We start from the raw sequence: 18705 nt of genomic DNA on the forward strand, positions 1-18705 counted from the left end.
CAATGGGAGCGGTGCAAGTTAGAGAGCAGAAAGTACTAAAATGTAGCAAATTTGCAGGGAAGACTCGTACACATTTATTTTGATGAGATGTGACATCTCGCAATGCATGATACATGTTGTCGATAAGTAACATAAATATGTATATATTTTCATAGATTATTCGTTCTTTAGCGGTTACAAATCACAAAAGAATACATTTGCATAGATTATTCGTTCTTCAGCAGTTACAAGTTCATCAACTCTACAGACACAAAAGAAGAAAGGAACAAAATATGGCACAACTAGAACTAGGTTTTATATGTTCTGGTTGTATTGGCAAGTCCCATGGATTTCCGTTTGCTTGTGATCCAAGGCTCAAGCGATCTTTTTGATAGGCAACGAAACCAGTGTGCGGTATTCACCGAGAGCCCACAATGGGAAGATATTTCTGTATGCTGCATAGTGCAACATAGCATTCCTCATAAAAACTCCCATCAGTTCCTGTTGGGGGAAATCGCCGTCATCCAATTGACCGTTCATTAACACCGCAGCAGCCCGGTGAATAGGAGTTGGATCTCTCTCAGCCTATAGCAAAGAAAAAAAATCATTTAGAAATTTATTTTTTGGAGGGAATTGTGAAAAACTAAAACAGAACACCTCTAAAATGTTTGTCATGTACTGACCTGTCGACCGTGAATCAGACCCATTAGTCCGAGTGCAGTTTGGACTAAATTTGTACTGTCTTGAGCTGTATATTTCTGAAGAGATAGAACAAGTGAAATATTAGAATTATGCTTTCCTTGAGGTCAACAGGGTTACCTTTTCGTTACTATTGAATTTCATTGGTACCTTGTTTGTGCATGAGGTGTAATGCTCCCCCCAGCCACCATCTGCCCTTTGTGTTTTGAGCAAAAAGTCGACACCTTTGCGCACTGCCTCACAGTTGTTGTATGTCCTGCCGGCAGCCTCCAGCCCTTTGATTGCGAACCATGTACCATACACGAAACAGATTCCCCAGTTTCCATACCATGAGCCATCAGGGTACTGTATGTCTTCAATGTAGTCTGCAGCCCTTGTGATGAAATTGTTGATCTCCTTCCTTCTATGGCCAGGGTACAACTTCCTAAACAATGTTAAGGCCTGGATCGAAGATGAAGTGCACTCGATGTACTCGTACTCAATGACAAGGTCCTCCAGAAACTCCACAGGGTTGAGCCACTGAAGAGGGAAAACAAATTAGTATATCCAATTTATGAGACATAGTGAAATGACGAAAGCTTTCAAATTTCTTCGGAAAAAAATTATTAAGATTTTCGGTTTTTGTTACCTCCAACCATTTTGGTGCTCCTGTTGGCTCCCAGGCTGATACACCACCATTTGGACTTTGAAGAGACATGATGACATTGACAGCATCATACATACACTCAGCTTCCATTGGCTCACCAACAACTTCTGGGGACATATTTGCAAAAATGCAGCAACACTGAAACAAAACATGTTACAAGTTAGCACCATCTTCAATTTTTCATCATAAATGAGAGGCAAAATCTTCAACTTAAGTTAATCACTTGAGTAAAATCACTTACCCTCAGTGCTTCTGCAGTACAATCTGACACTTGCCATCCATGATCACGGTCAGAGAATGTCCATGCGCCCTTCGAAATGTGACGGAAATGAGATAGGTAGTCACCTGATGTATTAATCCTCACCTACAATGGTACGCATAGGATGTGTATTTTTAAGTCAACAGAAAATCTCAACACATTTTCGTATGTCAAAGACAGTTTTAATGACTTGAATATGTACCTGAGATATCTTGAGGAATTCGTGTGCTTTCTTAAGGGTAGGTCCCATTTCAGCATTAAGATTCCCAGCAAGCAAAGCTTGAATCACAAGAGCACAATCCCATGACTGGCTTCCAAAACTTTGCATCTTGATTCCATCCTCTCCGAGCCAGATATAATCGGTAACTCTAGGAAGATGCTTCTTGAAAGCTTCTCCACTAGGATCCTCGGCCCAGCAAGCAAGCATCATCAATGGCTTTTCCACGCATCCAATTGTAATGTAACGACTGTTCTCATCTTCATAATGAATTTGGTCAATTGTGAATTGAATTGCATTGTCTCTGATCTTCTTGAAAGGCCAGCGTTTTAGGAGAGGCTCGACGATATTGTAAAAACCGTCCCACATAAAACGTTGTACACGACCATGGGGATAGTAGTTATCTTCCTGCATTAGTCAACATTGCATAGCACAGTAAGTTTATGTATGTGAAAATTTTTCTTTAACATAATAAAATTGAACAACGGCATGAACTATATAAGGAACAAAAAAAGGCAAACTCACTGTTGCACACCAATGGCGCACTTTAGGCCAGTTAATTTCGTTGTAAGGTTCACAGTAAATTTCTTGTCTCAATTCCTCAACAAGTGGAGTGATTGGGCCAACAAATCTTGTGGCATAAAAGTAAGACATAGGTAGGTAAGTCAACCTACAGTAGCAGAACATTTTTGCTGCAGAGATGAAGTTGTACTAATTAGAAGACTTGTACTATTTAACTTAACAAGAAAATAGGATGTGGAAGAAAATTGTGCTTACATGGATGAAAAGGAAGCAGAGTCGACCCAGTCCAGAATTCTGGGGGCATTGGGTTGCTGCCTTCCCAGTCATACACACCAAGAATCTGCAACACAAATTAAGTTAGACCATTTCCTCAAATGTGCATCCTTTTACAGTATAAAATACCACTTTTATTTAAAACAAACTAGTAAGTTATACGCACCGCCATCCAAGTTTTTCCCCATGATGCAGAATAGTACGCACCACCACGGTCAAGAATCCACTTTCGTGCCCTTGCGCAGGCATTGTCACGGCCACCATCGGGGCCATCTCCGAGAATACGCATCATACAGTAGTTTAGGCATGTAGTAAACATCATACTAGGCCCCGCTATGTGCAGTCCCCAGCCACCGTCTTCATTTTGATGGTTGTATGTGTAACGCAAGATTTCCTTCTTGTGCTCAGCGGAGAAAATAACATTGAGATATCCTGGAATGTATGCAGCCATGACCTATAATTTTTTGGCAATAAAGATGCAACAATTAGTCCGCTGTCACATACAAGTGCACTAAAAACCCAATTTTTTTACTATTACAGCATCTCAATTTTTTTACTATATGGTAAATAAGGAGCAAAATTTCGCACCAAGGGAGGGAAGTAAAAGTTTGGGCCAGCATTTTCAGCAGGCCAATGTCCATGGGGTGTTTGCAAGGCATTCCAGAAGGTAGCAGCCCTCCTGAATGCAGCTGTGGCCTGATCATATGTAATGTCCTCACCCTCCCCAACTCTTACTGGAGGAATTTCTTGTTTGAAGTTTTTCTCTCTTAGTATCTGCAATTGGTCAAAGTAAAATATTATATCGTACTGAATAAATAAATTTAAAAAAAAAGAAAAAAAAAAAGGATTTGGAAGAACTAAATAAATAAACAGAATATAAACACTGTTGTACAAACTAACAAGGCATGCATCTCACACGGAGTTCACTTTTCTTTGGCCGCCTACCACTCAGTCTCGCACGTAAAGAGTGTACAAGTTCACAAAAGTTGACCAATGTGTTTTTGGTGGAGTAACTTTGAAAATGAAAAACCTTGTTTTATGTACCGCAAATATGTCACGTGCTTCAACTGTTACATAATAATTAACGCTATTTAACGAAGTAAAAAACGATTAGATTATAAATCAGCTCTTAAATAGTGGTGAATCTTATTTTATGTATTAGAAACGTGGTTAACAATGTGATTAGTTTTATGTGTTACTCATTATATACAAAATAGAACTAAATCGCAATATTAACATGAAATAATATACGCCAGAAGGGTTGGGGTTGGATTTATAATACATTTTATGACTTTGGCAATTCCAGGTTATCTTTTTCGTATTTGGTCCAACTCACCATGTTAGTTTTAGGTGAACATAATCTGTCCTCGTTATCTGGAAGAGCATAATCTTCTCGAGATGCATTCTAATTATTATTTTTATAGCATAATTAAAGCCGACTCCAACCCTATATCATGAAATATACTAATAAACTATATTCAATGTAAATACTTTTATCTATATTCAAACGAATAACTATATCATGAAATATATTAAGCAATTAAAGCCCACTCAGAAGTTTATAGTTTATATATATATATATATATATATATATATATATATATATATATTAATAAACAAATATTTGCATTAAAGAGCACAAGACTTTGAACTTAAACCTGTCAATTAGATAAAAAGAGAGATAACACTAGTATTACCTGAAAACGCCATAGGAGGTCGCTGCTAGGCTGGACCTTGAAGCGATTTTGGTAGAAATGCTCACGAGCAGCTTCAACTTCTGCTCGCTCCTCCTCGGTACCTGCATCTGGGTCGAACTCCCATGTCTGCCTTCCATGGAAGTTGTTTGTGCTGAACAACATAGGGTCATTTTCACCCTCTCCAAACTTGATCTTCCACATCTTGATCACTGGATTAGTAGTACAAAAATAATCTTTTTTCTAGTACCTGCATGAATGATACAAATACATAACGAAATTAATTAGTAAGGGCTTGATAGATACACGTTCTAGTTCTATGTAACTGTAAGAAAATAGGGTTTGAATTACTGTTCTATTTTCATATTTTTGTAGAAAAAGGGGAAAAAGTATGATAAAAGAGGTTTAAAAGAATGATTGATTTCTATAACTCATTGAAATCTCTTATGCATATCTCAATCTCAACCATCCACCTGAACTCTGGCTACCCAAATCTCTATGTAATGACCAAGAATCTTGTGTGTGTGTGTGTGTGTGTGTGTGAGACAGAGAGATGATGATGATGGTGATGATGATGACCTAATTGTAAACTTTATGATATAATTTTTTTACATATGCTAACTGCAGGGAGATGGATAGTACTGAAGAAGCTCTGGCCCTTGAGCTTGAGGACTCACCGATTGCAAAAACCGGCTGTGATGGTGAGGAAGGAAAGAGTTTGCTTTGAGTTGCTTGGCACAGATGCTTAGTCTCTTTGTGATGATTGATGCATGGGAAACCCACTTTATATACTTACATACCCTAAGGGCCTACAGTAAAATGTGGCCACCATGCCTCCTTTTTTTCTATATTTTAATCATCGCTCTTGGTCAACTTTGGTGTTTTCTGACTTTCTCAGGCTCTTTGTTATTTACTAATAATATTTTTTCACAATTTTAATTATACACCGATTTATATTTGTACTATCAAACAAACCGACACGTTATTTCAACTACCTTCACAAGTTTTCAGTTACATTCTTATGAAAAAGAGAACTTTAACGAAAAGTTTTCGGTGTCGTTTATTTTAACGAAAAATCATATTTTTATATTAAAAAATTAATTTCGGTATTATTCACTTTACCCCTTATTTTGTCCTTATCGTTAAAACTCAAAGTTTTCAAGTCATTTTCATTAGTTTGCCTTATGATAAATAGTATGATAGTTTGCTTTGTATAGTTTTAAAAACACCAGAGTTTATAACGTTTTTCAGTTTTTTTAATAAATTATTTTATTTCAATATTGCTTAATTATCCTCAAATTTTTTTTAGGTTTAGGAGAAAAACACAACTTGTGTTAATGAGTGCACGTTTTAAAAGAAATGATATCATTTCATATAATATTAGAGGTGTAAGAAATAAAAGATTCCTGAAATCATCATATCTGATGATGCTATATTTTGGATGTATGTTGACTTTTGATAACCGAAAGGAAGAAACAAAGAGAGGGATCAGTCTATTTAGACTACGAAAAAAAAATGTCATTGTCCTTGTCTTCTTAAAAAAAAAAAAAAAAAAAGTTTCTCACTCTTAATTTAGAAATGTTTTTTCTATGCATTTAATAATCAATTACCTTTTTTTTTAAGCTACAGTCAATTTTAGTAGTAAATTATGGTGAGGGTTGTTAATTTATGTCATGCAACATCAGATTTGACTTTTCGGTTAAGAAACATTGTTACTGTCTTTTTTCCTATTAATGTTGATTTGGACATTTTAACATGCTCTTAATAGATGGATAGATTTTTCAGAAGATGAATGCTAGTGATCTTTTCAATTTACCTTCTTCTTTGTTCCTTTTCCATTCAACATTTAACATGTATACTTCACTATAAAATTAAATTAAAATTTTTATTGTCATGAAAATACAAATTATTTGTTCCCCTTATTCCCTTAACAAATAAACCAAATTAGAATAAAGATAAAACTATAAAGCTCTGGCCCCACCCATTACTCTGCCATCTTTGTCTCCTTCCTATCCTTTCACATCCAGTGGCAGAGTCAATTTCAAAGTGTCTCTCACATACGCAGGTAATTTGAACTCAGAATATGAGAAATTTGAGTAATTTGCATAAAAATTGAAACATCCTAAATTGAACAAAGAGAAATAAAAACATTGCACAAACCTAAAAACCTGAATATGAGTTTAAGAGTAAGCAAGCATTTTAAAAAAATAAAGTTAAGCCAAAGAAAAGTTGATAGAACAAGGAGGGGGAAGTGAAAACTGCACTGCAATTAAGAGGGGGAAAAATAGGACTAACCTGAAATGGAAAAGAGTTTCGATTGAGAACACAATTGAATTTTGAGAGTATTAGACTGATATGCAATATGAGTAGCTAGAAGAAGAAAAAAAAGGCCGAATGGGCCAAGGACCTTAGGGATATGATTGGATTGGCATGCACTTGTAAAATGGGACTTATAACCCACGTATGATAACCCATTCTAGTGCAGATTCGTAACCCATCTTGTCCATATCACATTTTGAGACAACATTGAATGGACTAGACTCAAGTCCAATCCTATCCCGCTAGTGTTCACATTTATCAAGCATGGGTCACCCATGGCAGGAGTAGGATTCTCTCCCTCCTAATCTCTCTCCCCTTCCATCCCTTCCTATTTAAACGGTTGCGATTACACCACGTTTACATCTTGTTTTGAATTTTTTATATAAAGAATAAGACAAAAAGAAAAGTGTGAGAGGAGGAGATGGAATGGGATGATAATAGGAGGGGAAAGAATACTACTCCTCTATGCCAGGCTCAGTCCTTGAACTACAACGACAATTAAGAAAAAAATAAAACAAACATTTGATTCTACAAGATCATACCCATATCGAGCTCTTGAAATTCTTATACGAATATCAGCTGATCCAATATAACGTGACGTAATTCTTCTTTTGATTTCCTCGTCTTTTTTTGTGCTTTTTTCTCTTAGTAACAAGGAAGGTCGGTGAAAGATCGTTGATAATAGAAATCAAGAACCTACATTGGGAGTTGATTTTTTTTTAGGAAGCGGGGGGCTGTCTTTTTGGTGCTTTTTACTAAGATCGTCGTCAATGATGAAAATCAAGAACTTAGGGGGGTGTAGTCAAACTAAGATTTTAAAGGATTTTAAAAGTGATAGATTTGATAGGATTTAGGAGGATTTAAGACTCCTACAAAATTCATATGGATTTTAAAGAATTTGAATGGATTTAGTTTGCAGATTTTGGTGGATTTTCATATAATTTTTTTTATTGAAAAAAAAAAAAATCTTTCCCCTTGCTCTATAATAAGAGATTCCACCAAAGTATATGGTGGTTACCTCTGTGTGGTTGGGGTTGGTAGAGATTTGAGGACTGTCCAGATGGTAAAGGATTTGAAATCCTAGGTGTAAGGTTGGATTCTTTTTAGTCTTGGTTATATATACTTCTTGCTCTCAAATCCCACAAAATCCACAACTTATTGAAATCCTCCAAAATCTTTTTTAGTACACTTAGATTTAGATGGATTTTTAAATCCTTTAAAATCTTTGAATTGACTACACATAGATTTGACTGGATTATAAAATCTTTTAAAATATTTTAATTGACTATATTAGGATTTTAAAGTTTTTTAAAATCTTCTTAAATCTAAGTTTGACTAGTGGGAGGGAGTTTTAGTGATTTTGATGACATTGATAATTATTTAATCTTGCTTTTGATGTGTTATTCAAGCTTCTATGTTCGTATGCATCTTTTAGGGATTACATGAAGAATTAAACACCTAAAATTACCATCAAATATTAAAAACAGACGACACAGGTTTTAATTTTGGAATTGAAAGCAACTCACATATGCTTTAAATCCCAGGCGAGGCATTTTTTGTCCAAATTAAAAGCTTCATAAGATTTAAGAACTGTGGGGTGTATAGAAAATATGGGGTGCATGTAGAAAATGTAATGTGTATATTAAGAATGTGGGGCGACGCCAAAAAATGTGCCATCACTTTATATAAGAAAATTATTTATTTTCACACGTAAGACATCGATAAAATTATACTTAGAAAAGCACTTCAAACTTAATAATTTAGAAACAAGGAAAAACTAATTTATTTTGTATCATGAGAAGGAAACAAAAAAACTCTGGGTTTACAAATAGATAGATATGAGTTTTGTTTTCCATCTGAACTTTTAAAGTGTTTTTGTATAAATCATTAGGTATTTTTTCTTATTTACTAACCTTGTCAATATGGGACTAAAAAAATAATAATATTTTTGAGTCTTTATTTGATATGTATAAGTAATAAATTAGTACTAAATTAAACTTTTTGGTGACACATTATATGATTTGCAAATTTGGTCTAAAAATTTGGTTAACGCTTTACTCTTTGTGGAAGATTAGACTTGAATTGGAACAAATGTTTAAAAATAACAACCCACATAGCTACTAGATATTAATTAAAAATAAATTAACAACCAAACAAAAATTCGTAAAAATTGAAAAGAATAAACATGCACTTAGCATTTCGAACTTAGGACCTCTCGTTAATTTTAAACAATAAAAACCCATTGATTTTAATTAAAATTCTTGATCATTTAGCCAAATTTTATATATTTATACTCTTATGAAAAGAAATTTGTAAAAAATGAAAAGTAAATCAGCACACATGGTGTTTTGAATCAAGACCTTCTCATTAATTTCAAACAACAAAGCCATCAGTTCTAGTTAAACTTCATTGTCATTGAACCAAATTTTATAAATTGATACTCTTATGAAAACATATACAAATATATCACCCTAATAATTTTGGTGCCCCCAATTATTTTGGGCCTCGGAGGGTATTATGGGAAAATATGTAGGATGCATTAAGATAATTTTTAATTGAAAAAGAAAATGTGATATGTGGGGTTTATTCAACAATTTGTGGAGTGTTAATATAATAAGCCTTTTTTTTTAAAGACGATATTATCTACACTAATTAAGAGTGGAGGAGTGGGATAAGCCTCACACTCTACTAGTCATATTAATGTGACTCAAATCCTTTTTTGACGAAAATCAAATATAAAATTTCTCACTTACAAATAAATAAGAAGACTAATACACCGTAGTACTAAGAGTTAATATTTTTTAATTTTAAAACGACAGGTTTTAAATGAGACCCTTATTTTACTGGATGATGGCCATAATTTGGAGCTACATGGGAATATGATCATGAACCCCTTGGCGCCATTCTACAACAAAGCAATTTAATAATGCAGCACGTAAAGTTTGACTACTTATTAGTGATCAGCTGTAGAACCCATCACAATCACAAGATAAATTTTTTGTGCTAAATATATAAAATGGCGGTGTTGACTTGTTCAACGCAAATTATTGAGCATTTTACCACCATCATCATCGACATGTTGAAAACAACATTTAGAGATTCGTGTATCTGATTCAAGTACAGATATTTGTGAAAGTCAGGAATAAAACAGTTGGGGAATTGACACTTTCATGGAAACCGGTAAGATGGTCACAAAAATTAAGAATATACATAGAAAAAGTGAAGGGATGTGATATCTACACATTATTTTTTACTTTTCCCATACTTTTTAGGTTTTTAACCTTCGAATCGGATGAATTGAAGAAGATCAACAAACAAAAATTAACAAGAGGTGTGTAAGAAATAAAAAAAGATGTGTGGATAGCACATCTCAAAAGTGAAATGCTTCTGTTTAGCTATCTAATATACTTATAAAATGATTTAGGGTCTAGTAATATTTATTTGTACTTGTATGTAAGAGATTTTAAATTCAATTCACATGAATAAAGATAACGTATAATTTTGTGTTAAGTTCGATAACTAATTATAATTTATCATTGTGTGCCGTAATCTCTCTTCACTTAGACTAGAGTAGAATGTCTCCTTCCTTAGAATAGAATACATCTTTGTATAGAAACAAAAAAAAATTCCAAAAAATATTAAATAAATTGAAATTTGAAACCCATAATATTACACAGTCAAAGTTGGTGAGTATACATGAAGTCAATGATGCTGAGGATGTACTATGTCAAAGAAAAGAATGGACGTCAGATGGGGCTACCAACTCTCACACAGGGAGCTCCCAGTTCAAAGTAAGCAAGCTGTAAATGCAGTGTGCTTAATGCTTCGTGACCAAGTAAAACTACAACGCAACTTCCACATTTAACTACAGACGAATCTTAGTTGGATTATAGGTGCATAATCTAATTAACTAAATGAATGAGTCTTCCCCCCCCCCCCCCCCGGCGACTGACCCCCCCAAAAAAAAAATTAGTCTTTTGGATTGAGGTCATCTCCAACCGAATAGTCTAGAGGCCAGAGGCTGAAAATAGTTCGAAAACCATCTTCAACTGAGAGCTAGGCCAGATGGCTCGTGGAATCTGAGGCCATCCCGAAAACTGTCTCCAATTAAGGGCTAGGCCAGAGGGCTCATGGAATCTGAGAGGACCCCATAGAATCTGAAAGGGCCAAAAGGCTGGAGGGCTGGCTATATGCAACCAGCCAGCCAGCCCGGGGTTGGCCAGAAAATACATTAATCTTGTCGATTATAATGACGGGAATGCTTAAAAAAAATTTGAATCGAACGGCTAGCTGGCGCCAGTTATCGTTGGATTCAATTTTTTATTTTTTTAATTTTTTAGGTTCTTTGGGCCTTTTTTTTTTAATTCTCAAAAATTTTAATTTTTTTTACCATAAATACCTAAACCATTCATTCACCATTCCTCACAAAACTTTCACCATTCCTACACCATTTCAATTCTCATATTTTCTTTCCTCTTTCAAAAATCTATCCTTCAATTTTTTCAATAATTTTCAAATGGTCTCGTCTGCAATGAAAGGTAAGGCTTGGACCCGAAAAGAAGATGAAGCTTTATGCAAGGCTTATAGATGGGTGTCGGAAGATAGTGTGAGGGATAATTGTCAAACAAATGACGGTGTTTGGACTCGTGTGTCCAAAAAATACTTAGAGTTCTATGAAGGCACCACTCCAGTGAATATTCAAAACCACGAGAGTTGTTCTTCAAGATGGAAGAAACATCTCCAGCCAAGTTTGAACAAATGGCATCAAGCATTGTTAGCAGCCGTAAGTAGACATGAAAGTGACGCTAATTACTACGACGAAGTAAGTGTTTTCACAATTTATTTTAAATATTTAAATATTTAATTATATTACATTTAATTTCATAAATTAATTTCCTGTAATTTTTTTTTCTAGGTACGCCAAGCAGAGGAATTGTATATGGAGAGCAGCTCGAAACCCTTTCAATTTCACAGTTGTTGGGAAATTTGTAAAGGGTGGGTGTTATTTGAAGATCCACCACATAGAGCTCATACGCCGGTGTTCGAAACTGCATCCTTAGCTGCAGATATGGATGAAGATGGATCTCCAACCATTCAACAAACAAGGGTAGAAAATCTGTCTTCGGTTGAAGGTTCCATACTTAGTGCTATGGGACGAAACAAGGCGCGTAGGTTGAAGGAAAAGGGTAAGGTAAATGGTGATTACGCCGCTCAACATGAACTGGCGACCTCATTGCGATTAATGGCAAAGCAAAATGCCCTTGAGGCAGAAGAAAGGAAAAGTAGGCATGCAGAACGGGCCAAACAAATACAAGAAGAGATGGATGATAAGAATATGGAAATGAACACTTCGAATTACACTCCAATAAGTAAGGCCTATTTTGATAGGAAAAAAAAGAACAAGAAATTATGACCCGGCAGCAGTTGTTTACCTATGACTATACTCCTACAATGGCGGATGATGAAGATGATGTTGATTATGGATATTAAATTTAAGTTGTAGTAGTTTTTAAATTCAAGTTAATGTTGTTTTTAAATTTTATTTGTAGTTTTTAAATTTTATTTGTAGTTTTTAAATTTAATTCGTCGTTTTTAAATTTAAGTTGTAGTTTTTAAATATAAGTTGTAGTTTTTAAATTTAAGTTGTTGTTGGATTTGAATTTAAGTTTTTGTAGTTTTTAAATTTAAATAATAAATTATGTTTGGCCCTTTGGCCCTCAGTTGGAGACTGTTTTTTGTGACAGGGCTAAAAAGAGCCCTGTGACTGACCCTTTGGCCCTCAGTTGGAGACGAAGGCAAATATGGCCCTGTATTGTTCATTAAAATATTAATATCTTGGAGGGCCAGATGGCTAAAACGAGCCTTATGGCCAGCCCTCGATTAGAGATGGCCTAAGGGTTTGACACTCAGGCCATCTCCAACCGAGGGCTGGCCAGATGGCTCGTTTTAGCCCGATGACCCTCCACGATATTAATATTTTAATGAACAGTACATGGCCATATTTGCCTTTGTCTCCAACCGAGGGCCAAAGGACCATAGGGCTCGTTTTAGCCCTGTCACAAAAAACCATCTCTAACCGAGGGCCAAACATAATTTATTATTTAAAAACTACAATTTAAAAGTGACGTCAGCTAGCTGTTGGTAGCTGACATCATGTTGACGTCAACTAGCCGTTGGATTTGATTTTTATTTTTATTTTTTGCTATAAATAGGGTGGATATTGGGCTATAATTCACACAACTTTGAATTCAATCTATTTTAATTCAATTTCTTTCAATTTAATCTTTTTCAATTCAAGTTTACAATGAATTCCAACTTTGGATCCTCTTCGGATTCCAACTAGGGGTCCTCATCCAATTCCAAATTGGAAGCAAAATAGGTGCAAATGAGACAAGAAGATGAGGAGTCTGATGAAGAAGTTTAAGTAATGCACAACAAACAAAACAGAGCATCAGCCATGGTGTGTCAACCAACATAGGAACAACCTCAATGGGGTGGCTCTTTTGCTGGTCGTTCTTACAAACCACGAAACAGAGTGATGGCACATGCCAATCTAATGAACAACTACTTCAATCCCAACTCGGTGTACACAAAAGAGGATTTCAGACGTTGCTTCCGGATGAGGCATCATGTCTTCGAGCATTTACTTCGTGATGTCCAGCAGGTCAATCCATACCTTCGACAAAAGTGGGACAGAGCAGGCCACCCTGGTTTCTCACCTCATTAAAAGGTTACTGTTGCACTCCGAATGATGGCCTATGGCTCCCCAACTAATTCGATGGATGAAACCCATGGTATGTCTAATTGTACATGCCTTCATACTCTTGAACAATTCCGTGACACAATTGTTCAGGTTTACAAAGACGAGTACCTCCGCGAGCCAAATCAAGGAGATCTAAATCGGCTCATTCGCAAAGCTGAAGACCGTGGGTTTCCGGACATGATAGGGTCAATAAACTCCATGCATTGGGATTGGAAGAACTGTCCCATCGAATAGCAAGAAGGCTTTAGCGGAAAGTCGAGAAAGCCAACTGTTGTGTTAGAGGCGGTTGCCTCATATGACACATGGATCTAGCATGCTTTCTTTGGAGTCCCTGGATCCCAAAATGACATTACAGTTCTTGGGCGTTCACCCCTCTTCAATAACTTGACGGAAGGTAAAGCATCTTAACTTGACTACTACATCAACAACCGTTAATATAATATATGGTATTACTTGGCAGATGGCATCTACCCAAAGTGGGCGACACTTGTGCAAGCAATTCCAAACCCTAGGAATAACGCAAAAAAAGTTGTTTACCTTACACCAATAGGCATACCAGAAAGATGTTGAGAGAGCTTTCGGTATTCTACAAGCACGGTGGAAAATCATCAACGAACCAGCAAGAGGGTGGAGTCGAGAAAATTTGGACTCCATCATGGTGTCTTGCATCATATTACACAATATGATAGTGGAGGATGAGTAAGATGGGTATATGTATGGAGAGTCCGATGACGACCAAGAAGATTCATATAGGTCAAGAATGGCTCGTGCAAAAATATATGATGAACCTAATTTGCCTTTCAATCCAAGAATTGATAGTATCTCTATAAATGAGTACATGAGGCGCTATAGAATGATACGTTCTCATGCCACAAACAAGTACCTACAACAGGATCTTGTTGCACATCTTTGGGCCAAAAGAAGCATGAAGTAGGCGTTGAAGTTTTATGTTGTATAATGTTTTTAAAATGTTGTTTAAGTTTCATGTTGTTAAATGTTTTTTTATGTTGTATAATTTGTATGTTGGTTAAGACCATCTCCAACCCTTGGGCTAAAAGCCAAATTTTTTAGCCCAGAAAATTTAGCTTTTAGCCCAGAAACATCTTTTCTGCTCCAACCCTTTTACCCTAAAATTTTAGCCCGGAATTATTAAATAATGAAATTAGCCTAAATTTTTTTCTTAAATCAATTTTGTTTTAAAAAATAAATATGTAGATTATTGTAAATTAATTTTATGAACATTTTAATCTAAAAAAATTTAAATTCCGATAAACATTTCGCATTTAGCCCGGGGGGAAAGCTGGGGGGTATTTGGCCCAGAAATAGCATTTGGCATTTAGCCTAAAATTTTAGCATGGATTGGAGAGTGTTTGGGGGGGGGGGTAATTTGGGGGGTAATTTGGCTTTTAGCCCAGGGTTGGAGATGGTCTAATGTTATTTAATGTTGTTTCATATTGTTTAGTGTTGTTCAATGTTACTTAATTTAATTTAATGTTGTTTAATGGCTTAGGAAGTTATAGGAAAAATATATAATTTAAAAAAAATATGAAACAAATTTTGTGAAATAGAAGTTATAGGAAAAAAATATAAAAAAATATGAAACAAATTTTGTGAAATAGAAGTTATAGGAAAAAAAAATAGAATTTAAAAAAAATGAAACAAATTTGTCAAATAGAAGTATAGGAAAAAATGGAATTTAAAAAAAAAATATGAACCAAATTTTGTAAAATAGAAGTTATAGGAAAAAAAATAGAATTTAAAAAAAAATGAACCAAATTTTGTAAAATAGAAGTTATAGGAAAAAAAATAGAATTTAAAAAAAAATATGAACCAAATTTTGTAAAATAGAAGTTATAGGAAGTTATAGAAAAAATTAGAATTTAAACATAGAAAAAAAAGGGTTTAAATTCATAAAAAAAAAATAAATTGAATACAATGGCTAGCTGACTCAGCTAGCCGTTGTATTCAAAATTTTCATACTATTCATGTCGGTTATAACCGACATGATTGCAATTAATCAAAATTATTCCTATCTAGCCGTTACTATTCGTGTCAGTTATAACCGACACTATTGCGATAAAAAAAATTATTTCTATCGGTTATATCCAACAGTTTTGAGCAAAATTCTGGCCAGCCCGGGGCTGGCTGGCTAGCTGGAAAGGGCTAGCCCTCTAGCCCTTTGGCCCTTTCAGATTCTGTGGGGCCCATGAGCCCTCTGGCCTAATCTTCGGTTGGAGACGGTTTTTTGGCTATTTTCGACTCTCTGGCCCTTTGGACTCTTTGGTTGGTGATGACCTTAATTCTTGACACTAGCTAACTAAAGCTTTAACTTTTATTTTTTATTTTTTTCGAAAAAAGATGGAAGAACTATTTCCACACTGCACCAAAAAAATTCAAGGCTAAACTGCCAATTTGCCTCTTGAATTATCACTTAACTTTCGATTTTCTTCTTGAAATTGTTAATTGGAAAATTAAGGACTTAAACTAATTTTTATGGCCGATTTGCCTCCTACCGTTAGTATTTCATAGATTTCATCCAAATTAACGTTAACTTTATCACGTGCACGTCACATGACTCTCCTTTGTGAACAAAGCGTCACTTCGCTAGACCTTCAAATACAAAAGCTATAAAATCACACATATTTGCTTAGGTTTATGTTTTAGAAATCTAAGGTTTTCAATTATTTTAAAGAATGAAGCGACCGAAGTACCCTCACATGTTATGCACATGCTTCCATTTAATAGAAATTTGGATGGAATGAATGAAAAATTAACAACAGGGGCAAATCGGCCAAAAAAAATTAGTTTTAGTCCTTAATTTTCCAATTAAAAAGTTCAGGGAGGAAATCGAAAGTTAAGTGATAGTTCAAAGAGAAAATCGGCAGTTTACTCAAATTTTCAAACCATAAATGTCAGGCTATTCCATTATGTATTATTAAGTTAATAAACCAAAACCTAAATGCATAAAATTCAAAGAATTAGTATATATCTTAGGGAACAATTTATATGCACTCTAAGGTTCACCTACTTAATTATCCACCCAGTTGTAACTAAACTCTTATTGTACTTGTACACAAGTCATTATCAGATGATTTATTTTATTAAACACCATTGATTTTTTTTTTTTACAAATAATTAATCAAATTTTGTAGAAGGTAATTCATCAAAAAACGATTTTAACTAATCGTCAGTTTTTTAAGACATGAATATTAAACATACTCTAGTTTAAATGATTTTTTTGCTAAGATGATCTTTAAATAGTGATTCAGGAAGTAAATTATTCTAGTTATGGAATGTGTATGACAATGATATGTTATCAGTGGGGGATAAGTATTGTGTATCAAAAGATGTTAATGAAGAGGGTGGAAGTGATGGTTGAGGAGTTGGTCATTGGTGCAATAGGGAAGATCATGGTACAGGGAGCCGAATCTAGGGAGAAAATGTTGATCAAATGGTTAAGATTCGTTGTGTAAATGCAAGAAAAATAAATGTAGAAGCTCGTGATTTCTCTTGTTATTGATAAGCTTGTGATTTCTTTTGTTATTCAGAAGCTATTGTCTAAAAAAAATAAGTTTACTTTAAGTTGCAATAGGATAAATTAATTGGGTTTGGTTTGGGGAATTGACTTCGGATTTAACTACCAAGTTGTTTATATTTTTCTTTTTTTAACAACCAAGTTGTATCTATTTGGGATATTGATCACCATTTCCCAAAACAGTGTTGCATCCCTTTCATTTAGGAGAAAACAGTATTCAAGCAATTTATTTTTAATATACAATGAAGTCTTTATTACGAGAATCAAACTTAACATCCTTCATTTATAAATAAGAACGAATACCACTTATACCATAATATTAAGTGATACTATTCAACCAATTTACACAGCCCATGTCTTGTTGCATCATTAGCCAAACGAAAAGTCTGTTATATATCAATCTCTCATGCATTTATTGGGTTTGCAAAATTGTTATCAATCTCTCATGCATTTATTGGGTTTGCAAAATGGTGCTCGGCCGTATCTATCATTCACATGGTTGTGCTTGTTTACCGAAAAAAAATGCTTGTGCTTTGAAAAAATTGATCGAAAGATTAGAGAGATACGAATAATACTTAATTAGGAGAAACCCAAAAACAAGCAATACTTTTGTTCAAGGTGATGGTGGGTGGATGAGGGGGGTAGCATGTCTTCGTTGATTTGTTCACAATACCCTTCATAGAACATATCAAAATTAATAATTTTTGTTTTCTAAGTCGTGGGACAATGTACACATTGAGTGGAGACTTTTCTTCCAAATAACTAATTCTTGTTTTCTATGAGTGGAGACTTTTCTTCCAAATAAAAAAGCCAAGTATATCTCTATCACTATTTGGACAATGTGTACTACTTTATCTTTTATTAATTTCTGTTGGGTTGTGCCGTTGTGGGTTGGTGATTTATCAATAATTCAGACCCATTCTACATTAGTGTCCGTCTCAAATATAGTTAGAGAAATATAGAGAAATAGAGAAAAATATTGAGGAGATTCTCTTAAAGTAGAATTCTCAATATGCTTTTTGACATCTCACAGTTTAACGCCAATTTTTGTTCCAACATTATAAATTATTGTGTAAAAAATATGAGCTAACATAATCCATGAAGAGTCTCACTTTCAAAAGAGCGTATTTAGCATTTATTAGTTAGTTATATTCCTTATATCATGATAATGTTGCCAACTACATTGCATGAATATTTAAACACCGGTTGCATACTTTGTTGGACAATAACTAGAGACAACAAATATGATGTGATAATATAAATTAGTCTTTACCGTTTATTGTATTGAATCTCTATATTATCATAATTATCAATCAAAGACGTTTTGGTAATAAGACTTCCACGATAAACTGATCATTTATTTGATGTTGATATAAAAAATAAAAAATAAAAAATTCCAAATATGATGTACATAACGAAAATTTGTCAATTATAACTGCACGAACTACTATGGATGCAAGTATTTTTTTGGCTAAATTACATAATATCCTATCAGGTTTGAGGTCTATTACAACCTTATACAACATCTTTAAAACATTTCATTTTCATACCTTAAATACTATTTTATTTCAAAATAATACTTCCGTTAGATTTTACATCTATTAGTCTGTTAAATGCTGACGTGGCTGCCACATTTGTGCTGATGTGGCTGTCACATGGCAAATTTTTTTATACATTAAAAATATTATAATATTAACCCTATTATAATTTTTTTTATTTTTTTTGTTTTTGTGGCTGCCACATTTGTGTTGATCTGGGTTCGGGTTTTTCTGGGTTTTTTTTTAAATAGGGTTAATATT

General features: G+C 34.4%; 1 protein-coding gene across 2 annotated transcripts; it reads right to left on the reverse strand.

The window, feature by feature from the left end:
* Window positions 1-116: 116 nt before the first annotated feature.
* On the reverse strand, window positions 117-5127 carry LOC126582887 (beta-amyrin synthase-like). Of its 2 annotated transcripts, none has more exons than XM_050247121.1 (12): window positions 4967-5127; window positions 4293-4539; window positions 3184-3369; window positions 2762-3049; window positions 2578-2662; window positions 2326-2492; window positions 1786-2208; window positions 1566-1688; window positions 1307-1462; window positions 829-1197; window positions 663-737; window positions 117-564 (listed from the first exon to the last, which is right to left on the reverse strand). In XM_050247121.1, exons 2-12 carry the CDS (start codon window positions 4491-4493, stop codon window positions 355-357), a joined length of 2283 nt encoding a protein of 760 aa, XP_050103078.1. In that variant the 5' UTR covers window positions 4494-4539; window positions 4967-5127; the 3' UTR covers window positions 117-354. The 2 variants fall into 2 exon arrangements, with proteins under 2 accessions (XP_050103078.1, XP_050103079.1); XM_050247122.1 differs by lacking the exon at window positions 4967-5127 and adding an exon at window positions 4902-4923.
* Window positions 5128-18705: the final 13578 nt, after the last annotated feature.

This window comes from Malus sylvestris, chromosome 9 (assembly GCF_916048215.2).
Source record: "Malus sylvestris chromosome 9, drMalSylv7.2, whole genome shotgun sequence".
Taxonomy (NCBI): Eukaryota; Viridiplantae; Streptophyta; class Magnoliopsida; order Rosales; family Rosaceae; genus Malus; species Malus sylvestris.

Bases quoted from the DNA above. Each gene is read 5' to 3' on its own strand.
- LOC126582887 (XM_050247121.1), bottom strand. From the start codon at position 4,493: ATGTGGAAGATCAAGTTTGGAGAGGGTGAAAATGACCCTATGTTGTTC. The intron at 3,050-3,183 runs GTGCGAAATTTT...AAAAAATTATAG, and splicing joins ACTTTTACTTCCCTCCCTTG to GTCATGGCTGCATACATTCC. The intron at 1,463-1,565 runs GTAAGTGATTTT...GTTTTGTTTCAG, and splicing joins GTACTGCAGAAGCACTGAGG to TGTTGCTGCATTTTTGCAAA.